Source organism: Cottoperca gobio, chromosome 7 (assembly GCF_900634415.1).
Source record: "Cottoperca gobio chromosome 7, fCotGob3.1, whole genome shotgun sequence".
NCBI lineage: Eukaryota > Metazoa > Chordata > Actinopteri > Perciformes > Bovichtidae > Cottoperca > Cottoperca gobio.
In genome coordinates, this window is record NC_041361.1 from 22,104,839 (window position 1) to 22,122,551 (window position 17,713).

The 17,713-nt window shown below is 39.6% G+C and overlaps 1 protein-coding gene across 2 annotated transcripts in view; it reads left to right on the forward strand.

Moving 5' to 3' along the window:
- prkcz (protein kinase C, zeta) overlaps positions 1-17,713 on the forward strand; it is a 104,812-nt gene that overhangs the window by 76,206 nt on the left and 10,893 nt on the right. For both annotated transcript variants that reach the window (XM_029435068.1, XM_029435069.1), the window contains 2 exons: positions 3,967-4,046; positions 6,168-6,257. In XM_029435068.1, coding sequence (XP_029290928.1) covers positions 3,967-4,046; positions 6,168-6,257 — 170 coding nt within the window. The remainder of the gene's footprint in view (positions 1-3,966; positions 4,047-6,167; positions 6,258-17,713) is intronic.

Genomic DNA, 17,713 nt, shown 5'->3' on the forward strand with positions numbered 1-17,713 from the left:
GGGAAATAACCGTCGGAGAACATAAATTCCCTGTTGATGAAAATATTCGTCCTCTGAGTTTATTGCTAATTATTGGCAAACTGAGTGATTTCTGTGTTTCAAATTCTGTTGACAGATGACATGGTCTTTTATAGGTTGAGAAAAACCTGGGGCTGATTCAAATCTTTCAACCCTATTGGCTGAGCGCAGAAAAGCATGGTCGTCAGGCAAAATAAATCTAAAACAAGCTGCTTTTCTTAATGTCTTCAAGGATAACAAGACTAACAGTTGATCTTGGTGGATCTTACGTATAATATTTGAGAATTCATGTACTGATATACTGCTCCTGTATTGTATGCTCTCCCCTCGTGAGCTGTGGAGAGTCTGGCAGCACATCATGGCCTCTATTACCGATGACATTTAGGGTGCATGTGTGGAACGTGTAGAATTAGTTTGCTTCATATGGCAGCTAATGCCATATTCATGTGAACCGAGAAGGCGCCAAATAAGCACAGTGAGGCACCTGAACACACAGCTCTCTGTCTTCCATCAGTGAAACTGCAAGTCCTTGTTAGAGATAGGAAGCTAGAACAGGTGTTCTAGGTGTTCAGCCACACGAATGTTTCCAAATGACAGCCATGCACATGTATCTAAGGCTGGGACATCCGGTACTGCTCCAGGCTGGATGCTAGCAAACATGGATGAGGGTCATTTGGTAAAATGGATTTGGGAGGTGTGCACATCCACTCATCTGCACACCTCTGCGACCAACAGTTACCCATAAAACCCTTCTCTGTGTAGACCTGCAGCAACATTTATGTGTATTTTTGAGAAACCATCAATTCAACCTCACATGCAGATTTGCAATGGACTGTCGAGGCTTTAACGCTATGGCTCCAACATTATGGTCGTTAGCAAAGTACAGTCACCCATCTTAAATCTTAAACTTAGTGGGATGGCCAGTTGAAGTTCCAGCACTTAAGTAAGTAATATTGCAGTGCCAAACTACTCAACATAAATACAAAATTGTAACAAAGTCAAATTTTCTGGAGGGGTTTGAACTAAAGAAAACAAAATGTGGGTGTGGTCACACCCTCAGGGTAAAGGAACTTCTATAATATCTGTCCTATTTGAACGTGTGTTCCTCAAGCCATATGGTACCCTCACATAGCACGCCCCCTTACCTCCTCCTGCCTCCCTCTCTCACAGCCACCCACACAGTCCTCTATAACAGAAATTCCTCCATATAGCCTTGTGTGACGCATTATGTCTCTGCTGTGACTGTCAGGAGCATAGCGTGGCACCACAGCTAGCATCTGCCACCAGTACCATCCTCCTGGCTCTCTTACTGGTAAAGCAGCAGGTTCCTAGATGAATTCCTGCCAACGGAAACCAACCCTTTCACTATAGGTGCCACCCAGCCATATGCCACCTACAGACCCTGTGCCAGGTCCTGCTCTGGGTATCGGTGCTCCACTTGCCAACCCCGCGTTACGACAGACAGACAGACACGTTACGACAGACAGACACGTTACGACAGACAGACACGTTACGACAGACAGACACATTACGACAGACTGACAGACACGTTACAACAGACAGACACGTTACGACAGACAGACACGTTACGACAGACACGCTACGACAGACAGACACGTTACGACGGACAGACACGTTACGACAGACAGACACGTTACGACAGACAGACACGTTACGACAGACAGACACGTTACGACAGACTGACAGACACGTTACGACAGACAGACACGTTACGACAGACAGACACGTTACGACAGACAGACACATTACGACAGACAGACAGACACGTTACGACAGACAGACACATTACGACAGACAGACAGACAGACACATTACAACAGACAGACACGTTACGACAGACACGCTACGACAGACAGACACGTTACGACGGACAGACACGTTACAACAGACAGACACGTTACGACAGACAGACACGTTACGACAGACAGACACGTTACGACAGACATACAGACACGTTACGACAGACAGACACGTTACGACAGACAGACACGTTACGACAGACACGTTACGACAGACAGACAGACACGTTACGACAGACAGACACATTACGACAGACAGACAGACAGACAGACACATTACGACAGACAGACAGACAGACACGTTACGACAGACAGACAGACAGACACATTACGACAGACAGACAGACAGACACGTTACGACAGACAGACACGTTACGACAGACAGACACATTATGACAGACAGACAGACACGTTACGACAGACAGACACATTACGACAGACAGACAGACAGACACGTTACGACAGACAGACACGTTACGACAGACAGACACATTATGACAGACAGACAGACAGACACGTTACGACAGACAGATACATTACGACAGACAGACAGACACGTTACGACAGACAGACAGACACATTACGACAGACAGACAGACACGTTACGACAGACAGACACGTTACGACAGACAGACACATTACGACAGACAGACAGACAGACACGTTACGACAGACAGACAGATAGACACGTTACGACAGACACGTTACGACATGTACAATTTCAATAACTAAGAATATATGTGGAAAACTGTCTTAGAGGTCATTCTTGACCTTGGAAACAAAAGTTTGATCAAACACAAACATCTTAACTCAAAGTCCACTACAACAGTCTACAGTCAGGCTAATGTAGCAATAGTTATCATACAGTATTTAGCTGTAATGATGAAGAGCGCCAGAGAGGACGTTGTGGAACATGAGCATGCTTTTCTGTTTTGGGTGTCATTTCCCTGATGTGTGAGAGGATATGTTTCTAACACGATTAACAAGACAACAAAGGGTCCAAGCAGAAGTGGGGGGGACACAGTGAAACATAACAAGAAGAATTCTGTTTCTTGCATTTATATACATTTATATCAATCTAGCAAATAATACATTCTGACAAAGTTGGATAATGTTCCATAATAATAGTTGTATAACAAATTATAAAAAGACCCTATTTAAATTCACGTTTAGTTTCTTACAAACAACACTGTCCGTATTCATTTAGGAATAAAAACTAATTAAACACTTTTTTTAAAGATGAAAAACATGCAGAGTTGGGCTTTTTTCAGCCATGGTGGTGTCTGCAGATCTTCCTCGCAGGCTGCACACAGCCCAAACAACCTGCAGACAGGGCAGCCAGTGGAAAACTACTTTGTTGTCCACCAGAGTAGAAACATTACAACAACACGACGACATGTAACATAGAAAACAAGTAACATAGAACAAATCAGACGAAAGGACAAGCCTATAGCCTGAGAGGCAATACCCGGGGGAGACAATGCTCTACAGCTTGAGGAGGCATGTGGCCCAGTATTGATTAATTCATACACATTTGTGTAATTCCTACACTTTAACTTAATATAAAGCATAAGGTTCTTGTTACCAGCTGAACGGGCAAATCCAATTTTCTCATCCCAAGAGAGACGATTTAGCAGTTTGTCACAACTGATGAGATGACTAGAGAGCATATCTCATGTCTCATCTACATTTGTAAAACTCAATTCTATTCTGAGGTGTTTTTGGCAAAGCAGCCACTGCTCTTATTCTGAAACATTAGATGTTGATGGGGAGTAAACACGTCTGTATGAGAACGCACACTAATCACATAACCTTGAGCTGTGATTTGTAGAAATACTACATCCTTCTATTTAGATTTTGAGGGGAAAAAAAACCTTTTTCAGAGGGTTTTTGTTCTGGTTAGTACGACATTGTTGAGCTGTGGGAGTCTCAAGGCTGTGCGTAGACCATCAAACAAGAGAGAAAGAACAGAACAGTGTCCTCTGTATCTCCTCCCTTCCTTTGACTCCCACTCAGCAGACATGGTCACCCACAGGCAGGTTGGGACTGTGAATCATCCTCCTCCCTACTCACGATTTTCCTTCTTTCTCCCTCTCTGTCTTTTTGCTGTCCTTCTTTTCGCCAACAGTTATTCTTGAGAAGCCCATTCGCATCCCAAGGTCTCTGTCGGTGAAAGCTGCCAGCGTGCTCAAGGGCTTTCTAAACAAGGTGAGAGCAGTCCACTCCCAAAGCAGCTCTCTCTCTCTGTGTCTGTGCACACTGCCGCTCAGTCAAATCCCCATTTGCGGGATCATGGCCAAGACCTTTAGTTGTGTAATGGACAGCCGGGGAAGGCCTCTTTATTAGGCCGAGTGTATTATTTTCTTCCTGCGCTACAATAATTAAAACTCTTAACGATAACTTTTCATTCATAGGAAATATCATCTTGTAAATGTCAGTCTCTGGTACACAGAGGTTCTCAACCTTCAGTGATATGCACAATGGGAACAAGAAGAAAAGGTTTAACCACTTTTTATATACAAGATCAGTTTAACCAGTGTGCTATAGTTAAACTGACATGACAGCATCCACAATCTTGGGACTTAAAGGGAATCTTCGATATTTTTACAAGCTGGACAACAAAAGCGCTCTGCAATGTAATCTCACACCGTCCATGTAGCTGCTGTCGCTCAATAATGGACCAATTTCAAAAGTTGTTGTTTACCATTAGTCACTTGGGACATGGGAAAGTAGAGTCCAGGTTTCAAATGACAAAGTTACAAAGTTCAGCCTTTTTGTTTCTGTGCAGCATCTCCGCATCTCTGGCAACCACACTCCAGGAAGTTATCGCACCCAGCTGTTTTTTTTCAGTACGTTACTTCCCCAAAAACCATAAAGTGTCATTTCAACATTTCTGTTTGTGTAGAAATGAAAAAGAAAATTATGTTTTGGTAAGTTCTGAGTCAAGTCTTTATGCTAAATTAGGCTCACCACTTCCTGACTGAAATAAAAGAGCACATTAAACTAAATGTTGAATTATTCCTTTAAAAATGGGCCGAAAGACTTTATGCCAGCTGCTTTGCATTTATATCACTACAGTATGAACACAAAGAGACAACCGTATTATCAGGAAGGGTTATCGGTAGACAAGATAATCACTGTAGTTGAATAAATGATCAGTATGGTCATATTCGCTGTTTGTGGCATAGTCAACGAATTCTAGGAAAAAGACTAAATCAACTGATCAGACTGTAATGCACACTGGAAGTGCTACATAAATGCAGGCTGTTCACCATCTTCTTCCTCTGTGCCATAGAGTTCCATTGTTGTCCAAAATCTATTAAAAACACATGAAGGAGCCACACTGTTGCACCGGGTGACATGTCATTACCACCAACACACACGGTACTTTACATACGTGTGTATGTGGGATTGAGTACAAATAAAGTTCACTAGAGCACCACATGTGGATTAATCCGCCGCTGAAGTCTCAAATAGTTCTCTTTGTTTGAGTTTGTTTGAGCTGTTTTAGGAAACTATATATTTGTGAGCTGTTTTTAGATTCAGATTCCCATCTGAGGAACCAATGAGCTTTTGGTGTTTATATAAAATCTGTTGACAAAAATAAATATATAATATACATCCTTTTACTCATGCAGGTTTCAAGTCTCTGTAAATTGTATGCTTTGGTAAAATGAATAGCAGACAAACTAAAAACATTCAAATTTCTGAAAAATGCACATTTTAGTAGAGGGTCAGCAGCAACGGTGATTTGTAGTTACAATGTGTAAAAACACTGGTGTGGCCCTTTTAGAAATCTACTAATCTTTTTAAATGTACGTTTGTACAATTAACAAAGTGTTTATGCGTTAAGTGCCGGCTTTCATTTTATTTTGCTGTGAGGCTTCTCGTGTGTGACGTCTTAGTGTAGCTGTGATGCATGTGGCTGCTTCTCTTCATGCAAACAGCCTTTCACTTGCACTTTACCTCCAAAAGGCATCACCATAATTGTTGTGATGAGAAGAGCACATTCCAGGCTGAGCAGTCAGAGGGGGGGCCAATGTGCACATCAACATGCAGGGCATGATGAAAACACGTGTGACCAGCATTATTACTAATTGTCCACGTTGCTTTATTCTCTGTATAACATCTGAAATATATTAAGAGAAATGCTATCTTTTGACATAGATCACCCCTGGACTTTATTAGTGTTCACATAAAGTAGAGTCAGCCTGACAGTAAGCCTGCATTTTCTGCATGCAGATGCTAAATTAAAAGAATGATCTCGCATTGCATGAAAATACAGATGCTCCTGTGGATGTGCCTGAACAGCTGTCTTTGTCCCAACAGGATCCCAAGGAGCGGCTGGGTTGCCAGGTCCAGACAGGCTTCACAGATATCAAGTCACACACGTTTTTCCGCAGTATAGACTGGGACCAGGTAAGAGCAGAGTGAGTGAGGAGAGAAAACAAATGTCATGCTATGGTTTGTTAAATCTTTGTTTAGGGAAGGTCCGCCTGCTTTGACAACAAACTCTCGTTACAAAACATGAGCCGACGGCAAAACACAAACACGACCAATAAGAGTGTTTGTAAGCAAAAACCTTTCCATGACAAAAGAAACAGATTCAAAATAAATTAAAAGTGACCTTTGAAAAAATAAACATGACAAAATGTTATTCAATTTTACTCAATACAATACTGTGATAAATAAAGCTAAATCACATTCAATGACCTACACATGTCTTTGAAATTCTACATGGTATGGCCCTGAAAGGTAAGACCGTATCTCCGCTACACAGAAATATCTCTTCCACACAAATGGATTTAGATCCTTGACCTGTTGCACTTATAAGCAGCAAGTTACATTTCAGCAATGTTAGCAAATAAGACAAGAATCAGCAACAAAACAGTTTGGACGGACCGTAAAAACAGGCCGGACAGCAAGCGGACATTTATGAAAAGGTAAGCTGAAGGTCAACGTAAAGATATGATGTTAACATGACCTTCAGGTAACGTGAGCTTTGATTTCAGTTGGCTTTCTGTGAGCGTATGATTACTAAACCATCTGTGTCTCCACTGAGATGTTGTGTTGATGTGATCTGAGGTTTACGCTGCTCGTCTTGAGCTGAACCCGCATAGTGAGCAGTAGTTTTAGTGAAGGTGAGTTTCTGAATCATTGGCTGCCATGGTGATCGGAGAACAACAATGACGAAGAGGGATTGTGTTCAAACAGCAAAGTTAGCACTGAGGAGAGTGTGTTATCTGGTAAACTCACGATAGACAAGAACAACACAAACAAAAACACATCCAAGTGTCTTAAAACTGCAATCCACTTAACATAGACTCTATACTCTCGCTATACGTTCTCTTAGTGTGAAAAGAAAACTCCACCACTGATTTGGACCAGAGCAAACAAAGTATAGGATTTAAAACGCCGTAAAAGACAAAAGGAGGCGAGAACGGGGGTGCAACATCCAGCATAATATTCAGTTCAAGCAAATAAACTGTGAGGTGCAAGGTGAGACATATTCCACTTAGAATATAGTTCATCTTTGGTGGGATCAGGGTGCATGTTGCTTCCTGACAGACAGCTGCTGACAGCTGATCTGGGGTTTGTCACAACTAATACAACAACAAACAAAGAATAAACACTGCACGCCCACATTTAAACGCCAATCAGCTCTGACAACAGAACACAGCTGTCATTTCACATTCTCATTTGCCTTTGTCAAACTCGATCGTATAGGTCTACTGTATATATGAAGAGCATAAATAACACAAAGTACACCCTCCTATTCATCAGTCATCTGAACAGGAGTGAAGTGGAGCCCTGTGTGTGTGTGTGTGTGTGTGTGTGTGTGTGTGTGTGTGTGTGTGTGTGTGTGTGTGTGTGTGTGTGTGTGTGTGTGTGTGTCTGTGTGTGTGTGTGTGTGTGTGTGTGCGTTTGCATGTGCGTGCATGTGTTAAAAAATGGATGATATAGCTATAGACATCGTGTGTAGACTACTGCTCTGTGCCTTCCCCCTCTGTGGAGCAACAAGGTAAATAAAAGTGAATTCTTAATCAAACACGCATGCACTCATATTTGCACCAACTGAAACGTTAGCACTGGATGTGTGTATTGAGGTTGCAGTTGCGTGATTGATGTCATAGCTCTGATGCACAACATCTTTTGAAACAGACCTGAAACAAGGACACAAGCCATGCAACATTAAGGATCTTATTAAGGACATCTGCATATGGTCCGTTTTCACCAGTAGGGCTGAGCAGGGAAAGAGTAGTAATAATAATAATAATAATAATAATAATGATGATGATGATGATGATGATGATGATGATGATGATAATAATAATAATAAGCTTTATTTGTATAGCACCTTTCATACAAGAATTGCAGCCCAAAGTGCTTCAAAGCAAAAACATAACAATTAGTACAAGGTCAGAATAAGAGCATTTACAGTACAATAATCACAGTGTAGATGTAAATGAGTCTGAAGTACCATTATAAAAATAACAGAATGAAAATAGTATAAAATAGCAGATACAATAGCAGAATCAAAATAGTATAAAATAACATTGGCACACCATTCTTGTAAATGTTTTAAATTATCAGTGTCATATTTTGAAAGTATGAGATCAACAATGGGCCCCTGTGGCCCTTCAACTGGTTTACTCCCTTTGCTACCCATTATTTACGTTTACAGTGTCAACCTCTTTATTGACCTTTTAACGTATAAAACACAGACGTCTCCGTGAGTCCAGATTCTTTTGGCAAAGTCTTGGTTAAAGCCCGCTTCATTCAGTTTTATGAAACCTATCCGTTAAAGCCAGTTTTTCTCCAATACATTCTTTAATCTTTCACTTTTCCACTAATTGTGTAAAGAACATGCAAACACATTTATCAGAGAAACTTCCTCTTTTTCCCGTGGTAAAACAGTCTATTTGATCTCAAGTTTTTCAAAAATACACACTCTGCAATTTATTCTAGTTACCTTTACACATTCAATGTTAAACCAGTAATAATTCACCATTAAAAGGCTAAAGTAAAGAGATATAAAATATCACCATTAAAAGGCTAAAGTAAAGAGATATGTTTTTAGCTACCTTTTGAAGATATTGAGAGAGCTTGCCTCCCTAATGTCTGCAGGTAAAGTGTTCCATAGCTTTGGTGCATAATTGATAAAGGCTGCATCCCCAATTTTCTTTTGGATGTTTCTGGGAACATTTAATAAACCAGTCGTGAATGATCATAATGTTCTTGGGGGCACATCGTTGATTAGAGAGTTGGCTGTGTATCTTGTTGCGGTTCCGTTTAGGGCTTTGTATACAAGAAGGAGGACCTTAAAGTCAATTCTAAAAGCTTCTGGAAGCCAGTGTAGGGCGGCTAACACTGGACTGATGTGGTCTCTCCTCTTGGTTCTAGTCAGCAGCTCGCTGCAGCGTTTTGGATGAGCTGAAGTCTCTCCATTGTTTTGTTTGGGAGGCCGGTAAAGAGTGCATTACAGTAATCGAGTCGGCTTGAGATAAAAGCATGGATTAGTTTTTCAGCATCCTTTTGATTTATAAATTGTCTGATTTTAGCTACATTTCTAAGGTGGAAGAATTATGTTTTTATCACCTTGTTTATGTGGGATTTAAAGCTTAGATCTGAGTCTATGATAACACCAAGACTTGTAACTACAGGTTTAACCCAACGAGTAAGTTTCCCCATGTTATTCAGCATCATCTCTCTTTTTGTTACAGGACCTACTAGTAGGATCTCAGTTTTGTTCTCATTTAATTTTAAGAAATTATTGCTCATCCATTTATTTATTGCTGACAGACAGGTGGTGATGGAGTTAATAGCTGTAGTATCATTTGGTTCAGCAGAGATGTACAGTTGTGTGTCATCCACGTAGCTATGGAAGCACACATTGTGTTCTCTAATGATGTCCCACAGTGGTAGCATGTATAGGGAGAACAGTAATGGACCGAGGCAGCTCCCTTGTGGAACTCCAAAGTGGGCATCATGCTTCTCTGACACATGATCAACCCTGACAAAATACTTTCTCACTTTGATATATGTTCTGAACCAGTTTAATACACAGTCAGAAAGACCAACCAGTTTTTCTAGACGATTAATTAGGATGTCATGGTCGATCGTGTCAAATGCTGCACTCAGGTCTAGCAGGATAAGAATTGAGACCTTGTTTGTATCAGAGTTTAGTCTGAGGTCACTAATTATTTTAGTCAGAGCAGTTTCGGTACTGTGGCATGCTCTGAAGCCTGATTGAAATTCCTCCAGGATGTTGTTTTCTTTAAGAAAGGAGTTTATTTGGACCGAGACTATTTTTTCTAGTATTTTGCTGATGAATGGAAGATTAGGTATTGGCCTATAGTTGGTCAGCGTATTACTGTCTAGGTTAGGTTTCTTTAGCAAGGGTTTTATAACGGCTGTTTTGAAGACGTCTGGGAAGATGCCCGTTAGAAAAGACGTGCTTATAATATTTAGGACGTGACTTGAAATGCTGTCGAATATCTACTTAAAGAATGCTGTAGGTATCGGGTCAACACAAGAGGTGGAGGAGCTACATTCCATCACAGTTTTATGAAGCTCAGTTAATGTGATGCAGGTGAATGTTCCCATGGTTACATCACAATGTTTGCAGATGTTCTCTGTGTCTGCATCATAAGTGATGCTGGCTCTGATTGAAGTTATTTTATTATTGAGGAATAATGCGAGTTCTTCACACTTTGATGCAGAGGACTGCGGAAGGGTGGGGGCAGTGTTAAGTAGCTGGTTAATAGTCGAGAATAGTATTCTAGAATTTCCAACATTCTCTGTGATAATCCTAGAAAGTAATCCTTTCTTGCCAGCTGCATTGCTTTACCATAGACAGCCATGGATTATTTGTTGATATCGTAGTTAACTGTGAGCTTAGTTTTCCTCCATCTTCGTTCAACTGCTCTACAAGTCCTCTTAGTTTGAGTAACGCTGCTGTTGTTTAACCATGGGGAGATTCTGTCAGTCGATTTCATTTTTGACCTTTAATGGAGCAACAATATCTAGGGTAGATGACAAGGTGTTGTTTAGATTTTCAACCATGAGATTTAAGGAGCAGTCTGAGCGTGGCTCAAATGATCTCATGATGTTAGAGAATGTTTCCTCTGCTGTGTCATCTAGTATTCTTTTTTTGACCACTGTCTCTCTTTTGGTCTTTGTTAAGGTTAGGTTAGCATCAAAAAACACACAGTGATGGTCAGATATTGGTAATTCGATTACTGAGACCTTATCGATGTCCAGCCTTGTTGTTGTCACTAAGTCTAGTGTGTTACCATGCTGATGAGTGGGTTCACTGATATTTTGTTTTAGATCGTAGCTGTCTAGTAACTTTTCAAGTTCAATAGTCTTGGGATCATTCTTCTTATTTACGTGAATATTTAGGTCTCCATGCAGGATTATTTTTTCACATCTAGTGATGCTGAGTGAAATCAGCTCTGAGAATTCCTTTAGAAATAGTGCTGAATATTTTGGTGGCCTGTACAATGTGATGATGAGCAAAGATAGTTCTGCTTTGAGCTCAATAGCAAGATATTCAAATGATGTAAATTCATCCAGGTCAATGTCATTACATACAAGCGATACTGATAAGAGAGCAGCAATCCCTCCATCTTTCCTATTTTGACTGACTGCCTGATAGTATTTATAGTTTGGAGGACACGTCTCAGTCAGTGTTGCCACACCAGTAATGTTGTTTAACCAGGTCTCAACTAGAAACATACAGTGCAAGTTCTTTTGAACTATCATATCATTAATCAAAAAAGATTTGTTAGCCAGTGATCTGACATTCAGAAGAGCCACTTTCAGCTGCAGGGAGTCTGTGACAGGAGTCAAAGCCGGTCCTGGCTGTGCACTGATATATCTAATGAGATGAGAGAAATGGACAATGTGTTGGACATTATGATGTGATGAAGTGGATCTGAAGACTGCCACTGGATTGTATCAACGTGCCTCCGCTCATACACATAGATTTGTTCTAAGAAACGGACGAACGACTGATTTAAGAAAACTGGTCTCTTGGTGCGTTTCCATCCATCTCCTTTTATGCGCATTTTCAATTTGCTTATAAAAAACCTAGGTGGAAACGGCAACAATTCAAAAGAAATATTGAGGCGAGTTTGATAAAAAAAAAGAAAGAAGCAAAATGTAATGAAGAGTGATGAAATGTGAGACAGATTGAGCAAATAAATAATGAGGTACATGAAGCATGTGACTCCACTGTCCACTGAAGCTCCTGCTCTGCTAAAGACATGGTCGTATATATAGATACCAAAGACTCATAAAGCTGAATAATAATCTGAATGATTTTGGAGTTTAAACCAATTTACTAAATGCACAATTAATACAATGTAGTAGATGCTTTTTACAATTCTCACAGCTGCCTCGGGGTCTATGTTCTAGTCTCCCATTACAGTCATGGAGCGCTTTGTTGAGATGTGTTTCGCCATCAAACTTCATGTGGAACTGTTGCATCTATTCATGTCAGTACAGCTGCTAATGCTCCCAAAGATCCATAACCATATGCTTATGATTCATGCAATTGTAACATTAAATGTGAAGTAATCATCTAATTTAATAAAATTGTTAGTTTTATTAGATGCCCAATTTCTTTTTAAGTAAGCTAATATTAGATAATTATCATAAATGCATATAAAATATATCGAATTACAGATACGGTTGACTTCACGTAGCTTTATCATTATATACTGTAAGAAAATATTTTTTTAAAAATCATAATTTACAGCTGTGATGTTCTTTCTTGTATTTTATTCTAATAAACACATATTTAAGAATAGAGCACTTACTTTCTGAATTCTACACAGTTGCAAGTGCACTTTTTTTCAGTTTATAATGACTCTATAAAGGCACAATTATTATGATACTTTATCAGACATTAGCGCAAATACTAATTAAAGATGAAGGCCATTTCTCTATCCTCATTGTTGCCGTGTGTCTCATGGGACAATTAGGTGGGATGGCAGGTACTATAGTGACTTAAAAGAGGAGAAAAACAATTGTCAAGAGTGTGTTAATGAGTGCTGCCACAGAGCCTGTGAAGTACACACCAAAGGCAAACTTGGGAAAGATATCAAAGCGGAGAGAATTCCTGAGCCCAGCGACAAAGCCCCCATGTAGCACAGAGGGAAAACAAGTTGACAAAGCTGTGAGAGGAGGAGAGGCGACGCTCTCTGCCCTCAAACTAGAAACCTGTCTCCAGACCTGACAGGCCTGGCACGCCGCTACTGTTGTTACCACATATTAATATTCATCAGACGGTTCCTGAGGGAGCGCTGAGGTTTCTCTCTGAAGAGATGACACATTTGAATATCATTTACCTGTCGTCCTCTTTTATGCCCGCGCCAAATCCACAGTTCTTTCCTGCCAGAGAAATGTCAAGTTGATGAGTGTTGAGAAGAAATGTATCATTTGGAAGCGGGTACAACTGGATCTCACTATTGTGAGTTGTTTTTCATTGACATTGAGATCACATTTAGGCAGGAGACCATATCCGTCCCGTTTACTGCATGTTGTCAATGCGTCTTTGTCTTACCTTTTGAAACACAGTTTACTTCAATTTAACGTTTTGTTCAATATCAACACCAGAAAGTCAAAGGTTGGCAGCATTCTTCTAAACACAACTAAAACAGCACTCGGAGAGCGCCTGAACTCCGCCAAGGCTAAAGGTGATCGGACGGTCCCATTTCTCCAGTTGGGAAGTGGTTCCTCCGACTTTGGTGTGTCCTGCAGACAAAAAAGCCGAAAATTGAACCGTAAGTGGAGGAAGTTAGTATTTTACTAAGATTATGAGTATAATTTAAGTATTTAGCTTTGATCGCCAGTCAAAGCTGATCTTTTTTTCAGAACTCAAATGTTTCTCAGCCTGATTTACCTCGCGGGCAAATACAAAACATGAGACGGCGTTCTGTGCACATTAATCAAAATGAAGGGAAACAAATTTACAAAGCTTTACTCTGGAGGAGTGAATTGATCAGTGCCTATCTCCAGAGAAAAAAGCCCCTAAAAGACAACATGCAGAGCTACGTGAAGAGCAGGTAGACCAAATAATCATCAACGTTGTCTGTCTAATATGTTTGCTAGCTGTTAGTGTTGTTGCATAGCAACCACCTCGCACTATGTTTTGTGCAGAAGGCAACGGAGGGACTATTTTATTTTAAACATCATTATTTAATAATAAAAACTATTTAAATTGGAGTGTGTATTTTTCTTTCATATTGCCACACTTGGTAACCGTTTTATAAAAGCAATAGCTCACTTCAGACCGTGATATATGCTCATTATATCACAGTTAAGGGGCGTGGTTCGACAACCCCCTTAACTGTGATATAATGAGCATATACCATGGCCTGTCGTGAGCTATTGCTTAAATATACTAGGATGGGTGATTCTATAATATACTATGATGGGTGATTCTATAATATACTATGATGGGTAATGCTATAATATACTAGGATGGGTTATACTATAATATACTAGGATGGGTTATACTATAATATACTAGGATGGGTAATACTATAATATACTAGGATGGGTTATACTATAATATACTAGGATGGGTTAATACTATAATATACTAGGATGGGTAATACTATAATATACTAGGATGGGTACTAGGATGGGTAATACTATAATATACTAGGATGGGTTATACTATAATATACTAGGATGGGTAATACTATACTATACTAGGATGGGTTATACTATAATATACTAGGATGGGTAATACTATAATATACTAGGATGGGTTATACTATAATATACTAGGATGGGGGATTCTATAATATACTAGGATGGGTAATACTATAATATACTAGGATGGGTTATACTATAATATACTATGATGGGTTATACTATAATATACTATGATGGGTTATACTATAATATACTATGATGGGTTATACTATAATATACTATGATGGGTTATACTATAATATACTAGGATGGGTAATACTATAATATACTATGATGGGTTATACTATAATATACTAGGATGGGTTATACTATAATATACTAGGATGGGTAATACTATAATATACTATGATGGGTTATACTATAATATACTATGATGGGTTATACTATAATATACTATGATGGGTTATACTATAATATACTATGATGGGTTATACTATAATATACTAGGATGGGTAATACTATAATATACTAGGATGGGTAATACTATAATATACTAAGATGGGCAATACTATAATATACTAGGATGGGCAATACTATAATATACTAGAATGGGTAATACTATAATATACTATATAATTATTATGCTCTCCTCAAAGTCCGCGATTGTTGTAAAACACACTTCATTCAAACTCGACAGAAACAAAATAAAACTCATCAAAACCGTGTTTTTACTGTTCCAAACATCACTGACTGAGTTTGACTAAAAAAACAAAAGAAAACACCGTTGTTAATCAAATTTAAAAAAACAGCAAGCCTGTTCACACCATGTCCCTTTGTCCATTGAAGCAAGCTGCGTACATAAAACACTAACATGTTTCTTTGCGGGGTGTCTGACAGCAAATCTGTACAACAAGCAGATATTTCACTTCCAAAAAAAACAGTCAAGTGAAGGCACTTGGCCTCTTTTATGTTAATGTCCTTGTACTTATGGATATATGCTTCTACAGCTAAAGCTCTAATCAGAGTGTGTGTGATTAAGTGATGCATTGTAAGTGTGTGACGCGCAGCTTCACATCTGTTGACTGGCGAGTATGCAGTCACGTTAACGTTAATGCTGTCCTGAAAGTATCGATGCCACTGGAATTAACACACACGCACACACACCTACACACACACAAACACGCACACGCGTGCACGCACACGCACACACATACACACAGGTGCTGTGATCTGAGAACTGATAGATCGCCTGTATCGCCGCTCAGTTACCTTTTTCATGTGCCCCTCTAGCCTCAGGGGCACTCCGTGTGTGTGTGTGTGTGTGTGTGTCTGTGTGTGTGTGTGGGTGTGTGTGTGTGTGATGGTTGGGGGGGGGGGCTCATTCCTGGCCTTCAGTGTGCTTCATTATCAGCACACAGAGCTTTAGCCTGCCCAACAACACATCAGACAGACTGGGGAAAGTAGGAGGAGAGAGAATGTGAAAAGATGAAAGAATTGACAATGAGTAAGACATAGACAAACTGAGAGGAGGAAGATAGAGACAGGATGTGAGGGGGTGAAACTGACAGGATAGTGTAGGTAGGCACTGAAAAAGCTAAGAAAAAAAAAGAAATTAGCAGAGAGATGGAGAGATTGGGGGGAAGTGGGCAAATTTGATGGAGAGGGAGCAATAGGAAGAGAAAATTAGTTTTTTTGAGTTGTTTGTTTGTTTGATGGTGTTCCCGCAAAGCACTTTGAACCAATAATACTAATGAAGCACAGAAACTGCTGCAGAAACCAGCAGGAGAAGCAGGAGTGAGAGGAACTCAACATACACACTCAGGAAACAAGTGACAAACAAGACGTGGAACTGGAAAGCAAGTTGAGTGTTCAATAGATTAGGTTTAAAACAGTGTTTAAACCTAATATAAAAATATGTTGTCAGTGCTTTCCAAAATGATTTTCAACTATTTGACAGCACCTGAATCAGCATTCATAAACCATATTCATGTATGTGTATTTTAAGCTTCCCCTAAGCCTAACCAGGTTTTTATGTGTATATCCTTGGACTGAGGAAACAACTAAAAACAACATGGAGAGCGAGTCTGTGTACCTGTGGTCTGACCAGTATGTTCTCAGAAAATATCCTCAGAGCACATTTTAGCAGGATGAGGGACCGTTGTGAAACCATGGAAACAAACCAGACAAAAACTCTGCCGGCTGAATCACTCGGCCACAATTACTCCACTGCATCAACCTTCTCCATTCTGTTGTTTTTCTCTTCCTTTTACAGTCCTGTCTTCATTTCCACCGAGAAATGTAGCGACAAGGTGCTCATCCTTTGGCTGTAGCAGATCTGACCATGTGAAAAGAGTCGTTGTTTAAACCTGCCCGATGTACCGTATATCACACTTTTGTTATGGGCTCAGTGACTTACTCATCTCAGATGTGCAAGGTTCCTTTCTTTATTTTTTTAGACCTATTTATTGTGTCAAATAAAGGCCATTACAATATTAGTTTAACATCAATTAAAATCTTTGACATTCAACAGTTTCTTTTCATTAGAAAATCAACGTGGCAGAATCTGTACTGTTAAGTATAGATTCTGTAATATAGTAAAAAAAAAAAAAATATATATATATATATATATCCCAATATAACAAATTATTCTCAGAATGCTTACGTAAACACCAAAACCAACGTGTTAATCCACCTTTCAATAATTTCTCATTTCCTGTCTGTGGCTCTGCTCCAAGCACCACTTTTCAAAAACAACTCACAAATAAACCGTATTCTTTTTTTTTTTCTTTTTTTAAGATTCAGTAATTTCCCAGTAATTTGTGGCAGCAGGACGGTATGTGGGATTGGGTCAAACTGTTGTTGATGGTAATGAAGGAACATGTCACCCAGTGCAACAGTGTGGCTCATTGATGTGTTTGTAATAAGTTTTGGACAACTAATGAAGCTTCACGGCACAGAGGAAGAATATAAATTAGGCTGTGATGCACACAATATTTATTAGTAAATCAGTTGACCGTTCGCTAAACCCCTTCCCATAAGTACACACAGCAGGCCTGTCAAACTCTGGATGTCCAAAAATTCTGAAAGATGTGCATGGTGCTGTAGTAAGACTACAGAGCAAAATTGTAGGGAATGGAATAAACTTTTGTTTGTCTCTAAGTTCATAACGTTAGCATTATGCTACATAGAGAAGAAGACAAATT